The sequence below is a fragment of the Camelina sativa genome, chromosome 10 (assembly GCF_030686135.1).
Source record: "Camelina sativa cultivar CO46 ecotype springtype chromosome 10, ASM3068613v1".
In the NCBI taxonomy this organism is placed as follows: domain Eukaryota; kingdom Viridiplantae; phylum Streptophyta; class Magnoliopsida; order Brassicales; family Brassicaceae; genus Camelina; species Camelina sativa.
Genome location: NC_141889.1, coordinates 6,845,758 through 6,866,662, shown reverse-complemented (window position 1 = coordinate 6,866,662; position 20,905 = coordinate 6,845,758). Strand labels below are relative to the sequence as shown.

Sequence of the window (20,905 nt, the reverse complement as noted above, 5' to 3'; positions counted from 1 at the left end):
ACAAGAAAAAAAAAAGACTTTTCAATTTTTTTGGAAAACAATATAAAGTATTTATATACATGATTCAGCTGACTTACGATTAGTTTATTTATATATATATTAAGGAAAAGAATGATTATGTTTTGGTATATCAAAATATTCTATCTTCTTACTTGAATGTTGAAATGTTTGAAATTTGTTAAGAAACGTTACTTTTTGGTTTGTCATCAGAAGAAAACATTAGTTTGGAGAATCTTTCTAAGTTAATAAGAAAGCATCGATCGTTGTGAGGTTTCAATTACCAATACTCTTTAAGAAGATTAATACTACTCACTCTGACTCTAAAATATTGATGTTTAGAAGCTTTTGTACATTTAAAAAAAACAATGATTACTGAATTTAAATATATTTTTTTTTTGATTAAAGAGATATTATTTAATTTTAAACCAATAACAATTCAAAATTTTAAATATTTTCAATGATAACTTATTGAAATTTACAAAACATCAATCTTTGTGGGACAAAAAAAATATTTATTGTTAATATGGTAGTCCCAAACCATAGCTATTGTTAATTAGAGATAATTTAGCTATGACAATCATCAAATAAAGAGGACAAGATATGGTCGATTTTTTTGAAGCAATGTCTTCTGCCTGAAAGCACATAAAAAGAGTATCTTTAAATATTGGATTATAAAACCAGTTGATATCACCAAAATATAGCTTGGTAATGTTGCCAATTCAAACTCGTACGAGTTTAAAAGTTTTTCAAATGATATTGTACGTCCCGAGGCTTGAGGATTCAGTGTATGGATCAACATGTCAGAATGATTCGTATTTCATAAGTTATGAATTCTATATGATGAATCGTTCCAGTTGGGCCATTTTCCGTTGCCTTTTGACTTAAAAAAGATAAAAACGTGGTTGACTTTTTCTTATCAACGATTCACATAAGGTATTATACAAATTACAAAGTACAAAACTAGTAAAATTATAAAAATTCCTATTTTTTTTATGATTCCTTTCTCTAACATACAAAATCTCTATAGGATTCTAATAAGGTATTTTCATGAAATACTGTGCAGACTTTTAGAAGTTTGTTTCCTTTTTGTAAACTATCTTTATAATATGACTAGTTTTTGCATGTTTTCTATGTTCACATAAAAAGGTGAGAAGTACGTACGCATGGTAGAACAATTTTGTCCAAAAACATTCGTAAAGCTACTTTATTTACATAATGGACAAGCGTTATTTAAGTTTTCTATACTCTTTTTCTCAACCAAAGCTTGCCTTATTACACGATATTTGAGATAAATATTTTTTTTTTCTATTTTAATATATTGATAAAAATCAACACCAAATGCCTTCAACTATGAGGACCGTAGATAGTAGTAATACAACGACGCGGAAAGAAAACTGAAATGACTCCGAAAAACCAAACCAAAGCACATCTCTTCAAATCCGAATAGGAACCAAATCCAAGAGAAAACTGTCCCTTTTGAAAAAATTTCAATGCTTGGAAGCAAAGTCATTGATGAGAGCCAAGGCATTGCTCGTCTCTTCCGCCACACTTACTATGTGTGTTCTGATTAAGCTTTTCAGCTCCCCATCCATGGCTTTCCCTCCAAACCCGTCAAGACATGTGGTCTCATCTGTCAGAGCCGCGCTTGTCCACGTCCGGACATTGCTCAGGCAGAACCAAAAGTCTTCTCCGCTGTCGCCTTCCTCCAGATGCTTCAGTTCCTTCAGAGAGTTGCTCAACCTGTCAACAGTGTCTCCCATCTCCTCTATACAGTCCTCTACAGCTTCGTGCTGCCTCTTTGTGATTCCCTTATAATCACTCATCCCTGAGACATAGGTTTTGGCTGACTTTGCTCGGGCCATGCTAACGGCAAGCGCTGTCTCAGCAAGCTTACGTGGCTGCTGCTTGATCTCGCTTGCATATGAAGACAGAGACTGGAAGCAAAGGTCCGGGTATGACGTTGTCTTACAAGAGGCTTTAATGAATTCTATATCACCACTTGATTCCTCTCCAAGGTTTCTAGCCATGGCTACTGCTGCAGAGGACAGATACAGAACAGAGAGAATCAAAGAAAGCTCTAAACTTCTTGCCATTTTGGATTCCAAAGACAACTATGTTTTTGAATTTAACAACTAAAAGTGGGAGTAGCAGTAAAAGATTTCAGGTATTTATAGAGATAAGACTAATGAATGTGTGAATGCAGATACATTGATCCTTACAAAAAAAAAGCACTATATCGTTTTTAGAGCAAAGAATGGGAGTTAGTTGAAACATCAATAAATGTGCAGCTATGTGAATACCAATAACAGAGGATAAGAGCTGTAACTGTTTGTCTTCATATACAACATATTTGGATCCTAGCTTTCTAAATATTGCAACTGGTGGGTCCCAATACACGTGACCAATGACTAAACCCATGTGACTGAACCATATGAAGCACTGCTCACGAGAAAGAGCTTATCAATTGAATAATGCAGAGGAAAAAAGTATAATCTATCTAGTAATGACATCCCACGAGAATCTAGAAAGCCGAAATCATTTCTAACAGCTAACCAATCAGACGCGTTCACACATGTCATGTCATCTTTAACTCCATGAACAAACAAGTCTCCTATGTGTGTAACATCACTTTCTATGAACAAACAAGATCACCTATCACTCAACACACTATCATCACATTGGGGATGATTTAAGAAGATAAAGTCGTACGCACCTTTTAGTAGAACCAGTTTATGTCTCCAGTCCTCGATCCACCATCATCTGTCTTACTCTCTCAACATCCTCTGCTCTCTTCGCCTTACTATAAACTCTCATCAACAGTTCGAAATTGTGCTCGTTATCTGGTTCCAACTCAAAAAGACGTTGAGCAGCAACCTCTCCTATATCTGCATTGTCATGGAGGTAACAAGCGTATAACAAAGCTCCCCAAACAGTTGGACCAGCCTCAGAACCCATCTCTTGAACAATCATTGAGTAAGCCTCTTCCACCTTCCCTGCTCTTCCATAGAGATTCACCATACACGCATAGTGTTCCATCTTCGGGTTTATCCCATATTCCTTCGACATCAGAGAGAACAGTCTCTCTCCAACTTCGACCATTCCTGTATTAGCACAGATAGATAGAACCGAGACAAAAGTGATACCATCAGGTCTAGCATTAGCACGCTGCATTTGCTCAAAATACTTTAAACCATTAGAATCTTTAGAATGAGCAGAGATAATAGCATTCCAAGATACAGTATCTCTCTCGGGCATCTGATCGAATATGAAGCAGGCTTGACCCAGTTGTCCCCTTTTGGAGTACAGAACAATCAAAGCATTCGCAACCGATAACTCCCACTCCGTTCCTCTCCTAAGTACCCATCCATGTAACTGACGCCCATGCTTGAAAGACGAAACACGAGCAAGAACACTGGAGATAGCAACCTTATCAGGCTCAATCCCTTCTTGAACCATTAGACGAAAAATGTCCAACGCCTCGTGTAGTAAACCGTGATGAATGTAACCAGTTAACATGGAGTTCCAAGAAACATAATCTTTGTGAGGAATCATATCAAAAACATTCCTTCCTTTAACAATGTCACCACATTTTGCATACATATCAACGAGAGCATTAAGCACATAGACATCGAATCCGAAACCTGCCTTAACCAAATCACGATGAATAGCTTCTCCAATCTGAACAGACCCAATTCCTCCACAGGCTTTTAAGACGCGTGGGAAAGTGAACCGGTCTGGTTTAACGCCGTCTTCAGCCATCTGAAAGTAGAGAGCCATGGCATCTTCATACTGACCCAATTCTGCGTAGCCTGAGATAAGAGAGTTCCAAGCAAAAGGCGATGATTCTCTCTTAGACATTCGATCGAACACCTCGTGTGCAGCCTCCGCGTAGCCGCAAGACGCGTAGAGCCTAACAAGCTTGGATGAAATCCCCAGGTTATTGCGCAAGAGGTAAGGAGGTATAAGGTGATGAACTCTAACGCCATGGTCAATGGCTCTTAAGCTGTAGCAAGTCTCGAGAAGAGAAGCGAAGATCTCTGGTTCGCTGAACGAGATACCTTTTTGAGCGGATGTTTCGAGGTCTGTAATGACGGAGTCTAAAGCTTCGAGTTGGGTCCGGTGAATTGATTGTTTTCCGATCAAGAGAGGAGTGGGAGATGGTTTGGTGAAAGAGAGGGAAGCGAATCCGTTGTTGTTGTATTGGTTTTGTTTTTGTTGCTTCAACTGTTGGTGATGTCTGGGTTTCTTTTTCATTGAAGAAGACGATACAGATGGATAAGAGAAGCTTGGTTTGTGTACAACGATACTCACCATTTTGCTTTTTTTCTTTTGTTTCCCCTCTGAGTTGAAAATTCGATAAATGGAGGGAAGCATCAAGCCATAACTTATGTAAAAAAATCTATTTATAGATAAATTAGAACTTAGAAGTAACATTTTTTTGGTTTTTTTTCTGACCTTATGATAGTAGTACAAACAAAACTATGCAATGCGAATTGCATAGTGCAACAGAATTGAAGACTAGTGAAACAATTTTTCAGGAAGAACTTTCTACCAAACTCGAACTGATAGTGGACTTTGGATTTACATGCCGACTCTCCTTGAATTGCTGCACAGAAAAAAATTGCAGATGTTTACACAAATCTTGTTCTACTCAAAACATCGATAGATCTATGCGCGAAGGACTGGTTATATTGTGTCATGACAGGAATTCTCAAGGCGTAGAAGTTTTTACCGCAAACAAGAAAGATTTATTGAATCGAAAATGCAGAGAGAGTGAGAGAAAAGGTCTATACCTCAAATGAATTGAAAATAGGTAGTACATGTTGGAATATGTCATCTACTGTTCCTACTGCATTAATCTGCATCGAAGGTGAAATATCAGATAAGGCATTTGAATCAAACATTATCAACAGCTTCCCCAAGCTTCCGCACCAAAATATATCGACTTGAAAATGAAGATGAATGAGTTTTAAATGTTTGCAAAGAACTCACAGTGTAGAGTTTTCCTTTATTTTTGTAGTAGTCGATAACAGGACGGTTTAAAGCATTAAAGATTTTCAGACGCTTTTTCATTGTAGTTATATTATCATCAATCCGGCCCTGTAACAGCAAACAATTCGGTTACATGGTACTGTTAACTGAAAAAACATTACAGGGGAAGAAGTACTGTGAAAATATGGACCTGATTACGATTCAAGACGCGCGTCACCATCTCTTCTTCAGGGCAATCGAAGAACAGTACGACATCAGGGTCTGCTCTAATCTGCAATAGTACCAAGGAACTATATTCATGTTCGTTCCAAGAGTATTCCAATGAAATAAGTGACAAACAGACTGAGACAATAATACACAACTCACAATGCGCTCAAATGCAACACGGTTCTCTTCAGTTCTTGGAAAACCATCAATAAGGAACTTGCTACTGTCACTCGATTCCAGCTCTTTCTGTATTAGTTTGACTGTAACTTCTGAAGGAACAATTTTCCCATCTTTAATCAAGTTCAGAATCGTAGCCCTGAAATTAAGAAATCATGAGATCACCACAAACTTTTGAGGCATACTTAGTGATAATACACACAATATATATATATATATCTTTATATCAGCCCTACCCATTTTTAGTGTTCATTGCGATTTCTCTTCTGAGCAAATCACCAGCACTTAGATGTTGTAATCCAAAAGTTTCAACAATCTTTTCGCACTGTGTACCTTTTCCACTTCCAGGACCTCCTGTGATCATATAAATCCATTAGATTCAAGTTCTCCAAATGTCTTATATAGTTAGTATTTACTTCACATCAATGTAATAATAGATAATGTGCCCTTTTGATTAAAGAACACATGAGAGCTTATCAACTTCAACTTGAATTTTTTTTTTTTAAACCAGATAGATCCAAGTCTTAAGTTCCAACATATAAAAAACACAAGAATCGAAATACTGACCTAGTACAAATGTTATGAATGGAGCTTTCTCTTTGGGCGGTGAAGCTCGTTCTTCCTGTGACAGTGACAGATAATAAAACACATCATTAACGGCGGAAACGAGAAAAAAAAAAAAAAAAAAAAAAGACAAACAAACGAATCGAGCTTTTCACTGATATATATATATACCGGATTAATCATGTGTGTTGCAAAAGATTCCCCAAGTTTGAGTCCAGAAGCTGCCTACAATATGAATAAACAAGTAAACGAGCTGAGTCAAAACCACAAAAATCAAAAGATTCAACCACGATTGAAAACGGAACAAGGAGAGGCGTCGTACCTGGTTAAGCGCAAGGGATCTCGATGATGAAGATATCATCGGAGAAAGTGAAGCCACGCGTCTCCACATCTTCTTCTTCCTTGACTCTTTGTCTGCGAGATTTCCCTTTTATTTCAGGTTTTCGATTTTTGGATTTTTTCAGATTCCACCAGCAAAAGAAAAATATCGTTCGGGAAACGGATCACGGAGAATATAATAATGTTAAAGGAAGCAAGCAGTGCGCCAAATTAATTGGGGGATTCTTCTTCTTCAACGTTCTCGCGACACCGTTTTGGTGGGATTTGTCTTGTTTTTTGTATTTCAGCTTTTAAAGCAACCAACCTGCTGCAAAATTAATTTATGAGGAAAAAATTAAGAATAGGTCAAAAACTGAATACGACACTCAAGTCAAAAGTAAAACGTGCAGTTTTCCATTTAAATACGCGAACGCTTTGTCGTTTCTATTCTACCAAAACAGCACGTGCTCTCCACCCATCGCTTCTCGTCCCTACTTCCATAATCGGAGTGTTACCATACGGATACCACATGGGGGCAGAGATGGACTTATTTGGTATGGGGCAAGAGTGGACACAAGCTGAACATGATTCGATTAAAAAGGTGATACACAAAATAGTGACATTACGTCCAAATATTTGAATCAGAACATACAAAACGTGTAATTACGGACTCAGGCTCTAGTCAGAACTCAGAATGAATATCCTCATAAAGATAAATAAAGAAATAGTATATATACATAGTCAGAATGAAAAATGACGGTTCCTGTTTAATTGGTTTAACTAGTCATGTTTCTTGCATTTGGACGGACTGATGACGATGTCTTGTTGACACAACCAAGCTATACCATTTTAAAAACTGCTTTCTGCTGACCAAATCCTCACCTTTGTTTATTACTATGGTAAAGTTCATCCTTATTGACCTTCACTATCCATTCGCTGATAATCCGATTTACCTCCTCTGGGATCTCATCGTGGGGACAATGACCTGTACTTGCAATATGAGACTTTAAAGAATCAAGAAGAATGATACAAACTAGTGAAGGTATACCGTATACATGGCGCAGTTAAGTTTTTTTTTTATTACCTGCATCAACTTTCTTAATCACCATCGCTGGACAATACTCCTTCAGTAATGCTACTTTCTTCTTCGGATCCGATATGGGATCTTTCATTCCCTAATAATACACGAATGAAACAAATGAATACTGATCTAGTGTGATCCCTAATAGAAGTTAGATTGAGGATCCAATATATATTTGAAAATCTTGATACCTGTATTACTAGAGTTTTTTCCTCAAACCCTGTGAGGAGATAATTCAAAGGAAGTGAAAGATCAAAGCCGAAGATACTTTCCAAGACCATAACCACACCGGGGTCTTGGGACTATCGTGTATATTAAGGTAACGCCACAATCACCAATATTCTTCTCGTTGAACATTAATCAGTTAATGCAAATAAAATGCAAAAACAAAAAAAAAGGATACAGCTCTTAGCATTTCAGTGATGAGAAGATCATCAGCTCTCTCAGGTTTCTGCATCATAAACAAGCAAGTTGGGTTAGAACCCCGTATATAATGATATGACCATTTTATACATTCTCTCATACTGATGTCAAAAACGTCATATTACTTACAACTGGGTAACAATCCTTTAATAGCTTTTTGACATTGAATTGCAGGAAAAAGAGGAGAAGTCGAGCACCCAGTTGTGCACCAAATGGAACTCGCCTTTCCTGGAAAAAGAAACATGTAGGATGCATGCGATAATTATATGATATCTATGTTCAAAAAAATAAATCTAAAACTCTGTTAGATATTCATGCATTCTGATGATACATACTCTAGAGACTGGGAGAGGAGAGTATCCAGGTACCACATTGCCGGCACTGTTAACAAGGACAACGGACTTAACCAAGGCCGGCCAAAGGAAGGCCATTAATGCAACAAAATACCCTGATAAGAAGGTAAAACATACAGACTCAGTTAGATGTGTTTTATAAAACTTTGTGTCATTTTTACGCAAATACTACTTCACAGTGACTTAGATTGCATACCACCGATTGAGTTCCCTAGGCAGTGTGCTGGTTCGCCAACTACTTCAATCATAAAATCCCGCAGCAATTCAGCCCACAGAAGCTCGGTATATATGATATTTGGCTTCTCTGATTTTCCAAAACCCAGGATTGTGATGGTCCATACTCGGCATTTGCTATTTACGATGTTGTCAACATTATCGCGGTAATGCTCTAGAAAAGCACCAAAGCCATGCACAAGAAGAACAGCAGGGCCTTCATTGCCAGCCACTGTGTACTGAAACAAAGAAGAGATTCCTGTTTTAAATGCCATTAAAAAATTCCAGAAGTGCGATTACAAAGCTGACCAACGTAGGTCATTGGAGAAATATGAGTAATAACAGAAACCTGAATAAGATAGCCCTTCCATCTCCAAATCCTTATAGCGTGCCTTTTTTCATAAATCCGCTCTCTGTTTAGAGCTACGAGAGAATACCACTGCCAAATCAAATCAAACAGCTTCAAATACTTAAGAAAAGAAAGTAAGAGCACAGAGATATCATTTATGTGAGTGTTTGTACCTCAATAGAGCACACAGCATCAGTTGCAGCAGCCACTGTAGCAGCTGAATATCCAAAGGGAGAAATAAATCCAGCATTTCTTTCTTTTTCATACTCGGTTGCTTCATAGTGAACCCTTCTTCTTGATACAATACCAAGACCGAGGACAGGTCCAAAAAGTTTGAAAAATGAAGCTCCAGGCCTAATTTCGGCATCACGAAGTCTCGCATGAACCCTGGTCAGTATGAAAACCCAAAGCTGATCACTCACTCTTCAACAAGACGTTAGATCAATAACTTCAGAATTAAGAATTGCCACGTACTCTTGCCAGTCATCTCGACTTGTACCCTCCAAGTACCTCAAGTATCCTGCTAGAGCATTCAGTACAACCTCAGTTCCACCAGCAACAGTATCTCTTTTTCTTGTGACAAATACAGAGTTGTGCACCTTCTTCCGTAAACTTCCATCACTAATCGGCTCCACGCTGCTCCCCTTCTTCAAGTTACCAATCCTTTCCACTAATACTCTTTCAGCAGATACATGTGCCATGTCCCTCCAGCTACTTTCTTTTTCGCATAAGCTTTCCTTCATATAGTCCGTCAGATCATCAAGTGTTGGCACAGAACCTGGAGCATTTTTCATTTACCATTTCCCCTAGCGTTAAAAGAGTCACGAATCAGATATCTAAAGCACGAGATCCAACTCCATGACTTTTGAAGAAAACCTTACCCCACTCCCACTGCAATTCACTTTCTGGAGATGAAAACCTTGCTGCAGAAACTGGCAAACTGAGAGGCAGCTTTAATTCCTTAAACTCTTCCCAAGATTGTGGTAGATCCGTCAGATTCTGGAGGGCCAAAAAGGTGTCACATAATGACATAAGTAACTGGTTCTGAATCTCAACGCAGAAATTGACATTGCAAGAGAAGCAAATTCATTACTAGGCTCTCATAGAAAGGAGTCCGCCAAAGAACAACCCTCGGTGGACCTCCAGGAAAAGAAACACCTTTCAATTTTTTCCTAACACCGTCCAAAACCTCGCACAGATGGTATTCTACCTCTTCTTCCACATAGACAAAGGGAGCTCGAACCTGTTTCAATCCAATAGTACATATTTTGACAAAGAGTTATCTCGCCTGAAAAAAAATGTGAAATTGCCCGTGAAAGTACCTCTTTGACAAGCTCTTCAATGACATTTTCTGCATTCCCATATCTGAGCATAAGATTTGATCCTTGCTTCTTTAAGGATTCTCTTAACTCTTCCAAGGCTATAATAGCTAACTCTAATGTGTCCGTTGTATATCCTACATACAGAATAAGCTGTTGGATTAGATACCCAGATCAAGTCACGCTTGAGATTCGAGCTACTTGATCTATGCAAAACCATTACACTCTCTCCTATATTCGAATTTGTTCCTCTAATCGAAACTAACATTTGGACTGTATAATGAACTCACGCGATAATACACGGCGATCGAGAACGTAGAGAGGTATGACAGATCTGTGCTTGGAAGCAGCGAGGAGACCAGGATGATCATCGACACGGAGGTCATGCTTGAACCACACAACCGCCGTGGAACTTTCATTAGTACTTACCGAAGACAAACAACATCTGCATCGGTTTTTCCGATGATTCCACCGGAGTCGGTGAGGCAGGAAATGCGGGAGAGCGAGCGACGCCATGAGGATGATGATGGAGGAAGAACAGAATCACTGGATTTATTAGTAGTTGTTTCCATGAACTCGAAGCAGTGAGGGAGATGAAGCAAATTGTTGTGGTGGAGACTGAAGAAGACTCTCGTTCTAAATGTGTGGTCCAGAGAGAAGGTTTTCAGACGACGTCGTACAGTTATTCAAAGTTCCAAACTTTTAAAACGGCATCGTACTTCACTTAACAGAATACTATTGCAGGTTAATGAAGTTGATGGTCTCCAAATCAAGAAAGATGGCAAGTGGGTTACTGTCAAACCTCTCCCAAGTCCCAAATGCTTTAGTTGTCAACATCGGAAACATTTTACCTTGTTCTCCCGTGAGGTGAGCTCGACTGAAAAGCTTACACGTTAATCTTATGAGAACCTAAAAAGAAACAATGCATAAAACCATTGCCTTTTAGCTCAAGAAACCCTGTTCTCAACACCGTTCCTGTTGTTAGTTGTAGTATATATACTCTGTCTCTGTGTTCGTCTCTGTTTTCCATGCTTTCTGATAAACGTTGTAGTAATCTAATTATATAAATAAACGAGTTTGCCAAGTGTGTGGTCTACTACGTCCTACTGAGAACACCTAACATGCAAAACGACATCGTTCTCTTATTTGTCGACACTTTCTTATTAGACCCACACAAAAAAAAAAAAAACATTGTCCTTTTAATTCTGTTTGACTTGTTGTTATCTTTCTGTGGAAACTAGAGCAACTTTTCAAGAAGAAGCGGCCATGGAAGGCAAAGGAGTAACCCGACGCTCTATCATAGTTCCTTCTGTTCAAGAAATGGTGAAGGAGAATATTATCACGGCGGTTCCTCCGAGGTATGTACGGTCTGGTCAAGACAAAGCTGAGATCTCAAGTGAAACTGGTTTACGAAACCAGATCCCAATCATAGACATGAGTCTTTTGTCTTCTTTGGATTCTGAGATTGAAAAGCTCGACTTTGCATGCAAAGAATGGGGTTTTTTCCAGGCAAGTCTTGTTTTTTTTATATATATAACGAAACAGCTCTGCAAACACTCAATTCTTTATAAAAGAATCCCTCGTTTTGATTGTTTACTATTCTGAACCCCATATGTAATTCAGATATATCATTGCGGCGTTTCTTTATGTACTTTTATCTAAGCAGCTTGTAAACCATGGGATGGACTCAACTTTCTTAGAAAAGTTCAAGTCGGAGATTCAAGATTTCTTCAATCTTCCCATGGAAGAGAAGAAGAAGTTATGGCAAAAACCCGATGAGATCGAAGGGTTTGGACAATTATTTGTGGTTTCAGAAGAGCAGAAACTCGACTGGGCAGATATGTTCTTACTTACTATGCAACCTGTCCGATTTCGCGAGGCTCACTTGTTTCCCAAGTTACCTCTTCCCTTTAGGTTTGCCCTCAAATATGTAAATAAAACCATGCTCACTTAACTCCACAATGCCTAAAAGTTTGGTTATTGTTTCTTCAGAGATTCACTAGACAAGTATTCGGCTGAAGTGAAAAGCATAACTAAGATCCTATTGGCGAAAATAGCGGTAGCACTGAAGATCAAGCCCGAGGAAATGGAAGAGTTGTTTGATGATGAGTTAGGGCAGAGGATCAGGATGAATTACTACCCGCCTTGTCCTGAGCCAGATAAGGTTATTGGTCTAACACCGCATTCTGATTCTACAGGGCTCACCATACTGTTGCAGGTTAATGATGTTGATGGTCTCCAAATCAAGAAAGATGGCAAGTGGGTTACTGTCAAACCTCTCCCAAATGCTTTAGTTGTCAACATCGGAGACATCTTAGAGGTACGTTATACGGACGATAGAGCCTATTCTTGGTATCATCGATCGTAAATGTTCTGATAATAGTATTGATAATTCACGTAGATCATAACGAATGGGACATACCGGAGTATAGAGCATCGCGGAGTTGTGAACTCAGAGAAAGAGAGGCTTTCTGTGGCAACATTCCACAATATGGGATTGGGTAAATATATTGGTCCGATGAAAAGTCTCGTGGAAAGGCATAAGGCTGCAATTTTCAAGAGCGTAACCACCGAGGAGTATTTCAATGGCTTGTTCTCCCGTGAACTTGATGGAAAAGCTTACCTCGATGTTATGAGAGTCTAAAGGAAGCGAAGCAATGCATACCTTCTCTGTTTTTCATACTTTACACAAATAGGCAATCTCTCTGTCTCTCCTTCAATGGCCAATAAAGAACGCTTTTGCTTCTTCACGCTAGTATTGCTCAAGCCAGTATCTAATTATAATAACACAAACGCTTTGGTGTTCACAAATAGCAATAAAGGGCTTATGGCAAAATCTCCTAGTTCAAGTTTTGACTTCTAAATTTAGTAATTTTGTACCACCCGTCAGAGGTTTCTGACAGCTTACTAGAAGTCTAATATCCGTCTCAACGCCAGCCAGTTTCCCAAGGTGGTTGAGACTTTATGAACAAGAATCTCAATGTGTTTGCTCAATAGATTACCAAGAGCTGCGTTGATCTTAGATGAGGTGAAACAGCTAGTAAGTACTTCTCCAATGAAAAAAAAACATTGAAACATTTCTGATAATAGATGTAAGATTTTATTTAGCAAAGTATTTTCTGTTGTTACCAATCAACCAAATACATCCACAATCCAATAAATGATCTTTAAACATCCCTCCATCTTTCGAGGTGGCCTTCTTTGGAGATCGAGGTATAACTTAAGTTTGCTCAAAATGTTCATGGTAAGCGATGACAAAAAGCTTTTTCTATCCGGCAGAATACTCTGCAGACCTCTAGGCTCTAGCAGACATCGAGTTTCTTGGAAGTTAAAATCTCCGTCAAGAATGAAACCTGTACCCTTTAATAATTTGGATCATCCAAATGCCCAAAAGTCTCATTCCAATGACTTGAAGCTTCTTCTTGTGTTCGCATAATCCAGATATGTTTTGCCGCATCTGCCATCTCTTGCTCTTTTAGAATTTTCTGCAATTGTCAGGCCTTAAATATCTTGGAACATAACAGACACATGCATTACATAAACAGTGCAACCTTAACCAATGTTTTGAGTAATACTGGACATGGTGCATAAGGAAAATGTCCATATTTATCCTTTTGCGCAAATACAGAATTGAAGCAGAACATAAGAGCTAGTCTATGTGGAATCCAATAGATGGTCTAATCTAATATCCTCTTGAGTAGACAAAAGTAATGAAGAATGAACCAACTGCAAGATCAAAGAAGCTACAAACCTCGGCTTCAGAAGCTCTTTTTGTCTTTAAGGAAAGACAGTCAAAGAGATCAGAGAACTTCTTAGTACAATCATCAAGTCTACCAACCCGGTAATACTGCTGCATTTGGTAAAATGGTGCTGCAAAGAGATCGTCTGAGTTAATCTATGAAACTCGATTTTCAAAAGGAAGAAAAAAGTATAACTTAAGTTCAATGGAGCAAGAGAACATTACAGATGAAGTGAATGCAACACAAAACACCAGAAACATAATTTAACAGAGAAGTGAATGCAGAAAGCAAACTAGAAAATTCCAAGGATGTTCTTTCCTAAAAGGCGAAACATTTTTTCAAGAAACAAGAACCTGATGCCATTTTCTAAGACTAAGCCATTTTGTATTGGTACCCAACCTTGTCCTGTCTCATCGCCATTGCTGGTTATGTTGGACCATCTAGACATCCCTTCAACAAAAGAATACATTGAGGGAAATGGTTTCAGAGATCCTTTGATGGTGTAAAGCTATATCATTTTCAAAACTCTGACCAAGGTTCTCTAGTCTATCTATAACAGGCAGAAAACAAGCTCGTAAACTACAGATTAGTCGTTGACGAAGAGCTCAATTGCTAAAATCAGAATCACAAGGTAAAGATTGTTTATAAAGGGTGGATCAAATCTCAATCAAGTTCAAATTTTGGGTTTCCCAGGAGGAATAAATAATTTTCCAATTTTGAACCAGTAGTAGCAGATCGAAGATGGAGAATCATAAAATGCGATCAGATGAGGGGAAACGAAGACTTACAGTAGCAGAACCAGAGAGCGTCGAAGCATTTGGTGCAGGACACGCGCCGTCGCACACCTGAAGAGTCTTCTTCGTTCTCGGAGCTCATCGTGTCTGCTCAGTGCGGGAATAAGAAACGGGTCAGGTGTTGTTGTATTCGGGTTAAGATTTAGGGTTTTTTTGCCCAACAAGAAATAAATAAATAAATACATCATTTTTTTTCGACAAATAATTACATCAACTAGAATATAAATATATAAATTTAATTTTCTTTAAGAATATTTTTTTAATAAAGAGAAATAAACAAATTTGGGTATAAAAGTTTTTTCTTCAAAAAATAAATAATGGTTTGTCACATATTTGTCACATAAACGCCAAATTAATTTTGTCGATCATATTAAAAATCAATATATAAATTTCAGAAAATCATCGAATGTTCTAAAAACCACCATATATTTATTTCTCATTCGAAGAAAATAAAAACGGACAAATCCACATAAATAATTTTCCTCAAAAGAAAAGTTTAAAATCTTTTTCTAATCCTATATTCCTACTAGATGCTTGTGAAGTTTTTGAAAATGTAACAATGTTATACTTTCTCTAAAAAAAAACTTTATTTATGGTATTTTAGAATAATTATCGTTCCAAATAATTAAATAGTATACATGTATTACTATATCGATAATGTTTCATTATACATTTGTTATGATTGACATGTCATACACTTGTCTACAAACACAAAAGCTAACAATGTTTCTTTGGCAAAGTACATTGAAGACAATTTAGATATGAAGATCAAAACTGTTAGGAGTTGTGATAGCTTAGTCAGTCCCGTGTAACACAATTGTTCTAGAGAAACCGGTTTATATCATAGTCTTATCTATAAAGAAGCCAAACGTGCGATGATTCATTAGACATGTGAATATATATGGACTCTGACAGGCCCAGTCCGTAAGACCACCCACAGACAGAGTTTGTGGGAGTTAGGGAGGAATATTAGTCAACGTGATTAGAGACTAAAGATATACAACAACAACTAAAACTAACTACTATATGTCTCTATCTCTAATGTGATTGTATATAGCATAGGAGCAAAAAAAAAAAAAAAAGGCAAATTGGCATGGCTCAAACGTTACGTTAGCTCCTTCGCTTTACAGCTTTTTCTTTTTCCTATTTTAAAATCCCAAAAATGATTTACTTACTATATACAAAAACCATTTTCGTTGACCAAAAATCAAAAATATAGATACAAAAACCCATTTTGTTTGGTTTTCCTGTTATCCATAACCAAATTACAAAATTAATTTTAGCTTAACGCTGTAATAACAAAACAAGATTACAAAACCGGAACAGTTTTCGTCCTTTAACCAGGTAATTAATAATTCGAATTAAGTCTTTGATTTTTTTATTCATCTATTCAAATCTACAGTTACATTTTCCCTAATTTCTCTCTCTTTCTTTTTCTACATATAATAAAATTTTGTATAATAATATCCCATTCTTTATTTTTATTTTTGTTTTTCTCTTTCCATTTCTTGCCAAAACCCTAATTTCGCCCTTTCAACTCGTTAAGAAATTTCTCCCCCAACTTAAACCACCCCCTTTGAACAAAAAAAAAAAAAATAAAATAAAAATTAGATCTTTCTTCTTTGCTTGTAATTATGTTTGATTTAGGTCGAATTTTCTGAAATTAAGATTCATTCCTCCATGGAAGCTCTGTTTTTTTTCTTCTTTAATTTAGCTTTTTCTATTGATCTGTTTTAAAAACTCCTTCAAAAATCTCATCTTTCGTTTTTTATTGTGTCACTCGTACTTCTGAATCTTGAACTTCAAGAAGAAGCTTTCAAGAAACCAATCTTGAATCTTTCGTGATCATAATAAAGATTCCAAGGGAGGATCTCTACCTACTGATTTGTCGGAATATCTCCCAACAGAATCACTTGATCTTATGTCCGGATGGAAGAGAGAGAAGGAACCAACATCGTCAAAAACCATAACATCACTAGCAGCAGTTTCGGCTTGAAGCAACAACATGAAGCTGCTGCTTCTTCTGATGGTGGTGGTAGTGGTTACTCAATGGACCCACCACCACGACCCGATAACCCTAACCCGTTTTTGGGCCAACCCATCACTGTCTCCTCCGCCGCCACCTCCTCCGTAGCAGGAACCGTTGCTGATAATGCGGCTCCTCAGTTTAGCTTAACAATGCCGGCGGAGAACGCTTCCTCTGAGCAGATGAAGAAGAGGAGGGGTAGGCCGAGAAAGTATAATCCCGATGGGACTCTCGCCGTGACTCTTTCCCCGATGCCAATCTCATCCTCCGTTCCGTTGACGTCGGAGTTCCCTCCAAGGAAACGAGGAAGAGGAAGAGGACGTGGCAAGTCTAGTCGATGGCTCAAGAAATCTCAAATGTTCCAATTCGATAGAAGTCCTGGTACGTATAATGTTCTCTTTGGAACCTTTCGATTCTTGCCTGTTACATTGTGTAGCAGTTTTGTTAGTTATGTCGACTCATCTGGATCTATCCGGTCTGACTTGTACGATGTTGGTAACTTTTGTGTCAGAAGTCATAAAAGGCTACGTCTTTAGAGTAAGAAGATTAAGATGTTGATATCACAACGTTTCCCAAAAGCTTGAGGATTAGAGAGATACCATGGTCTTGTGTTTGTTTTGTAGATCAAAAAGTACATACTTGTTTTAGTTTAGTATGTGTCTGCCTGTTTAAGTCTTTAATGATTTGTCGTCTCAGCTTTGATATTGACATCTCTGGATGCAGTTGATACCAATATCGCAGGTGCAGGAACTGCAGATTTCGTTGGTGCCAACTTTACACCTCATGTACTGACCGTCAACGCCGGAGAGGTATGTTTTCTTTCTGAATATTCATTGGTGATGTGGTTGTATACGCCGGAGAGTGATCTCTTGACATTTGGATTTGTGCAGGATGTGACAATGAAGATAATGACATTCTCTCAACAAGGATCTCGTGCTATCTGTATCCTTTCAGCTAATGGTCCTATCTCCAATGTTACGCTTCGTCAGTCTATGACATCCGGCGGTACTCTAACTTATGAGGTACAAATACTCTCTTCTTCTCTCGTCTTGTATAAATAAAGAATGCGCTTCTCTGTGTTTGGTTTCCTTCAAACGTCTTTGGGGTTGTGAGCAGGGTCGTTTTGAGATTCTCTCTTTGACGGGTTCGTTTATGCAAAATGACTCTGGAGGAACTCGAAGTAGAGCTGGTGGCATGAGTGTTTGTCTCGCAGGACCAGATGGTCGTGTCTTTGGTGGAGGACTCGCTGGTCTCTTTCTTGCTGCTGGTCCTGTCCAGGTTAGTTCAACATTTCCACTGATCTTGTGTGGTCTCTTGGAACATGAGTGTCGTGTGTCCTGACATCGGTTTACTACAACAGGTAATGGTAGGGACATTTGTAGCGGGTCAAGAGCAGTCACAGCTGGAGCTAGCAAAAGAAAGACGGCAAAGATTCGGAGCTCAACCATCTTCAATCTCCTTCAACATCACAGCAGAAGAAAGGAAAGCGAGGTTCGAGAGACTTAACAACTCCGTTGCTATACCTGCACAAACTACTTCATACACGCATGCAAACACAACGAATGCGGTTCACAGTTACTACACAAACTCGGTTAACCACGTCAAGGATCCTTTCACTTCCATCCCAGTAGGAGCAAGAGGAGATGGAGGAGAAGAGGAAGGCGAGGAAGACGAAGAAGATGACGATGAGTTAGAAGGTGATGAGGAAGAATTCGGAGGCGATAGCCAATCTGACAACGAGATACCGAGCTGATCTGATGATCCTAAACGGTTTCTTTTTCACGGATTTGTTAGGGTGATGGATGATGGAGTTTTCAGATTTTGGTTGATTGTTTTTAACACAGAATGTTTAGATACTGCTATCTTTAGGTTCTCTCTCCCTACTTGTGATTGTTGTAGTATCCCCATGTTAGAAACAAAATTTACGATTGCAAAACTCTCTTTCAAGAAAAGTTATTATCACTTTGCTTCTCCAATTTTACATTTTTCTTCAATGTATTTTGACACAATTGATGTATACATTGAAAATACATTCTGGTTAAGTTAACGATATCGGTTTAAATATGTAATGGATGAGTTGGTTGAGAGTTAATTGATGATTAGTGATTTAGTGCGGTAACTTCCCACCAACTCATGTTTCTTTTTTCTCTCACCATCATTAACTCCCATGTTTTTTTTTTTTTTTACTCCCATGTTTGTTTTACTTGTTTCATTCTCTACATATATTGCAAGAATGTTAGATCTATAAGAAGAACTTGAAAGAAGTTTCTGAAGAGAAAAAGACTCAAAACAGTAATCAAAAAGGGCAGTTACATGGTGACAAGTGGTTGATGTTTCTTTGTGATTTCTTTCTCAAATTCTTCTTCTTCGGATGAATTCATTCTTGACAAACCAAAGCGAGAGATAAGGTATAAATTTTGATTTAAGCGTTTGTTTATTGTTTATATAGCTTACATTGGTATTCGAACGAGGATTTGAATTTGGTTAAGAAAGCCACATTTGATCAAATATGTATAGCCTAGTTTTCTTATTCTTTTAGAATATGATAAATGACTTTTCAAATTGACTCCACAACTGAGTATGTTATACCAAAAGTATAGTTAAGAGTCTTAAAACGTGAGTTGAAGTTTCAATTACTGAAATTATCAAAATTAAATGACTATAAAACTGATGTAGCATTTACGGTAAAGATAGTACTATGTAAATATATGACCCATCAGTATTATAAACATATAACTAGTGACAATTATCTTTTGTGAAATATCAAAACTTTGGTGTTATCTTCTAAAAAAAACTTAGGAAATTAGAATATAAACAGTCAAAAAGATAAGTATGGATTCACAGATTACAACTACCAATTGGAAAAGGGATAAAAACGTAATTTTAAGAGTATTTTGACTGGTAGAGAGCTAACAGAGAAATTTACTTTTTTACAGAGATGCTCTTTTGGCTCTTCTATAAAGTTAGCTTTAACTCTCATTGCATGGCCTCATCGACTCTTCAGTCTTCTTCACTACGCTTCAGTCGTTGTCACCATCACTTTTAAAGAAGATTCACATCTCTCTTATGTCTTATCAGACTAGTCCGACGAAGATATCTGGAGATTTCGCCGATGACGTCGAATGGTGTGACGAAAACTGGCCGGAACTTGAGTTCCGGTCACCGGAGGACGAAGCTTGGTACGCCGTTGAGGTTGCGGAGATGTGCGACGCTCTGTTGATTAGCTTCAACGGGTTCACTTGTGATTTCGACGAGTTTTACCCTTCCGACGATTTCAAGAGCTCAGACGAGATTCAAGAGTTTGAAGAGAGGTTTCGAGCTTGTTCTGTTCAGATGCAAGACACTGAGTGTCCCACTGTCACTGATGGAACCAAGGTCTGCGCCACGTTCCCTTCCGTCACCGGCGAAGTCAAGTTCTACGACGCCATCGTCGTCACGGTGAGTCTTGAAATTAGTAGTCCCGGTGTTTAAATGTTTTTGAAATAATCTTGATCCGGTTTATTCTTTGTGCGTACGTTGAGAGAACGAAGCATGAACGTGAAGAGGAAGGGAGCGAAGTGTGTGGGTGCAGTTTCAAAGTCTTCTGGAAGCAAGGTCCTTGGGCTAACCAAGTGACTTCTGCAAAAGTTGGAGACATTTGTCTTAGAGCAGAGGATAACAGAATGAATCCTATAGTAGTTTCGTTCTTGAAAGAAGCTAGAAGGAAGCTTACTGGAGAAGCATGTCTCCAAGGTACTATATATTTGATCAAATTAACATCTTTCTATTGTCTTATAATGAAAAAAAGTGTTCAATCAGTAACGATTAATTGAAAATGTGTGGAAACAGGGGAGGAGACAGAGTGGCAAAAGATATTGAAGAAGGTCAGTTCTGCTATTGAGAAGAAATTAAGCTTGTCTCTTTCAGAGAATCATGGTTAAAGGAGTACTAACTATGTTGTGGTTTTATTGCGTTTAGAATAGTAGAGAACTCTATAGGTAGTTTCTTATCTAAGAAAAGGATGATAAATCTTGTTTATGTAATCAATCTTTGTTCTGAAACTCTAGTATATCTCTGTTGGTTATAATTTGTAGTTCAAGTTGCTTTTTTTTTTGTTTTGGCACTCTTTCGATAGTGACGTCTTGAGGATCATCAATGTTAACCTGTAAAAAAACAAAAAAAATGGGTCAAAAGATGATAATAACAGTCAAAAAGAACTTGCAGAACAAGAAACCAGTCAAAGTCTTTCTGACGGTACCAAAATGACAAGTTCGTTCGTAACTTTGATTTGACGTAAGAGACCCATAGAGAGAGACTTCCACATATGAATCATTTGATGGAACAAATATATGCTTCGTTTTTTAATTGAG

The 20,905-nt window shown here is 37.9% G+C and overlaps 7 protein-coding genes and 1 pseudogene across 12 annotated transcripts; 3 read left to right on the top strand and 5 right to left on the bottom strand.

Moving 5' to 3' along the window:
- Positions 1 to 1,282: 1,282 nt before the first annotated feature.
- Positions 1,283 to 2,674, bottom strand: LOC104717738 (pectinesterase inhibitor 7). Its single transcript, XM_010435357.3, has one exon. It carries the CDS (start codon positions 2,091 to 2,093, stop codon positions 1,488 to 1,490), a length of 606 nt encoding a protein of 201 aa, XP_010433659.2. The 5' UTR covers positions 2,094 to 2,674; the 3' UTR covers positions 1,283 to 1,487.
- Positions 1,283 to 4,520, bottom strand: LOC104717740 (pentatricopeptide repeat-containing protein At4g25270, chloroplastic pseudogene; annotated as a pseudogene). Of its 2 annotated transcripts, none has more exons than XR_015568482.1 (2): positions 2,714 to 4,520; positions 1,283 to 2,035 (listed from the first exon to the last, which is right to left on the bottom strand). The product of XR_015568482.1 is annotated as a pentatricopeptide repeat-containing protein At4g25270, chloroplastic pseudogene, transcript variant X2 (transcript). The 2 variants fall into 2 exon arrangements; XR_015568481.1 differs by having other exon boundaries at positions 1,283 to 2,032; positions 2,714 to 4,460.
- Positions 1,283 to 6,836, bottom strand: LOC104717741 (putative UMP-CMP kinase 2). 2 transcript variants are annotated; one of them, XM_087469206.1, is made up of 10 exons: positions 6,263 to 6,836; positions 6,112 to 6,165; positions 5,944 to 5,998; positions 5,613 to 5,730; positions 5,359 to 5,515; positions 5,183 to 5,263; positions 4,993 to 5,100; positions 4,794 to 4,859; positions 2,714 to 4,606; positions 1,283 to 2,035 (listed from the first exon to the last, which is right to left on the bottom strand). In XM_087469206.1, the coding sequence occupies exons 1-9, from the start codon at positions 6,329 to 6,331 to the stop codon at positions 4,535 to 4,537; spliced, it is 780 nt and encodes a 259-aa protein (XP_087325332.1). In that variant the 5' UTR covers positions 6,332 to 6,836; the 3' UTR covers positions 1,283 to 2,035; positions 2,714 to 4,534. The 2 variants fall into 2 exon arrangements, with proteins under 2 accessions (XP_087325332.1, XP_010433662.1); XM_010435360.3 differs by having other exon boundaries at positions 1,283 to 2,032; positions 6,263 to 6,825.
- A 27-nt stretch (positions 6,837 to 6,863) lies between these two features.
- On the bottom strand, positions 6,864 to 11,026 carry LOC104717742 (pheophytinase, chloroplastic-like). 2 transcript variants are annotated; one of them, XM_010435364.3, is made up of 14 exons: positions 10,287 to 11,026; positions 10,000 to 10,133; positions 9,771 to 9,920; positions 9,559 to 9,676; positions 9,152 to 9,455; positions 8,851 to 9,064; positions 8,678 to 8,767; positions 8,312 to 8,567; positions 8,098 to 8,210; positions 7,892 to 7,990; positions 7,743 to 7,790; positions 7,531 to 7,641; positions 7,343 to 7,433; positions 6,864 to 7,243 (listed from the first exon to the last, which is right to left on the bottom strand). In XM_010435364.3, exons 1-14 carry the CDS (start codon positions 10,510 to 10,512, stop codon positions 7,137 to 7,139), a joined length of 2,061 nt encoding a protein of 686 aa, XP_010433666.1. In that variant the 5' UTR covers positions 10,513 to 11,026; the 3' UTR covers positions 6,864 to 7,136. The 2 variants fall into 2 exon arrangements, with proteins under 2 accessions (XP_010433666.1, XP_087325331.1); XM_087469205.1 differs by having other exon boundaries at positions 9,152 to 9,483; positions 10,287 to 10,692.
- On the top strand, positions 10,946 to 12,832 carry LOC104717737 (protein SRG1). Its single transcript, XM_010435356.3, has 4 exons — positions 10,946 to 11,505; positions 11,663 to 11,910; positions 11,989 to 12,316; positions 12,398 to 12,832. The coding sequence occupies exons 1-4, from the start codon at positions 11,263 to 11,265 to the stop codon at positions 12,638 to 12,640; spliced, it is 1,062 nt and encodes a 353-aa protein (XP_010433658.1). The 5' UTR covers positions 10,946 to 11,262; the 3' UTR covers positions 12,641 to 12,832.
- A 241-nt stretch (positions 12,833 to 13,073) lies between these two features.
- LOC104717736 (uncharacterized protein C227.17c) lies at positions 13,074 to 14,678 on the bottom strand. Of its 2 annotated transcripts, XM_010435354.3 has the most exons (4): positions 14,525 to 14,678; positions 14,136 to 14,186; positions 13,748 to 13,866; positions 13,074 to 13,481 (listed from the first exon to the last, which is right to left on the bottom strand). In XM_010435354.3, exons 1-4 carry the CDS (start codon positions 14,610 to 14,612, stop codon positions 13,359 to 13,361), a joined length of 381 nt encoding a protein of 126 aa, XP_010433656.1. In that variant the 5' UTR covers positions 14,613 to 14,678; the 3' UTR covers positions 13,074 to 13,358. The 2 variants fall into 2 exon arrangements, with proteins under 2 accessions (XP_010433656.1, XP_010433657.1); XM_010435355.3 differs by lacking the exon at positions 14,136 to 14,186.
- A 1,322-nt stretch (positions 14,679 to 16,000) lies between these two features.
- On the top strand, positions 16,001 to 18,518 carry LOC104717735 (AT-hook motif nuclear-localized protein 3). Its single transcript, XM_010435353.3, has 5 exons — positions 16,001 to 16,937; positions 17,280 to 17,365; positions 17,447 to 17,578; positions 17,673 to 17,834; positions 17,917 to 18,518. Exons 1-5 carry the CDS (start codon positions 16,460 to 16,462, stop codon positions 18,307 to 18,309), a joined length of 1,251 nt encoding a protein of 416 aa, XP_010433655.1. The 5' UTR covers positions 16,001 to 16,459; the 3' UTR covers positions 18,310 to 18,518.
- A 268-nt stretch (positions 18,519 to 18,786) lies between these two features.
- Positions 18,787 to 20,661, top strand: LOC104717734 (uncharacterized). Its single transcript, XM_010435352.2, has 4 exons — positions 18,787 to 18,964; positions 19,493 to 19,994; positions 20,087 to 20,288; positions 20,385 to 20,661. Exons 2-4 carry the CDS (start codon positions 19,623 to 19,625, stop codon positions 20,474 to 20,476), a joined length of 666 nt encoding a protein of 221 aa, XP_010433654.1. The 5' UTR covers positions 18,787 to 18,964; positions 19,493 to 19,622; the 3' UTR covers positions 20,477 to 20,661.
- Positions 20,662 to 20,905: the final 244 nt, after the last annotated feature.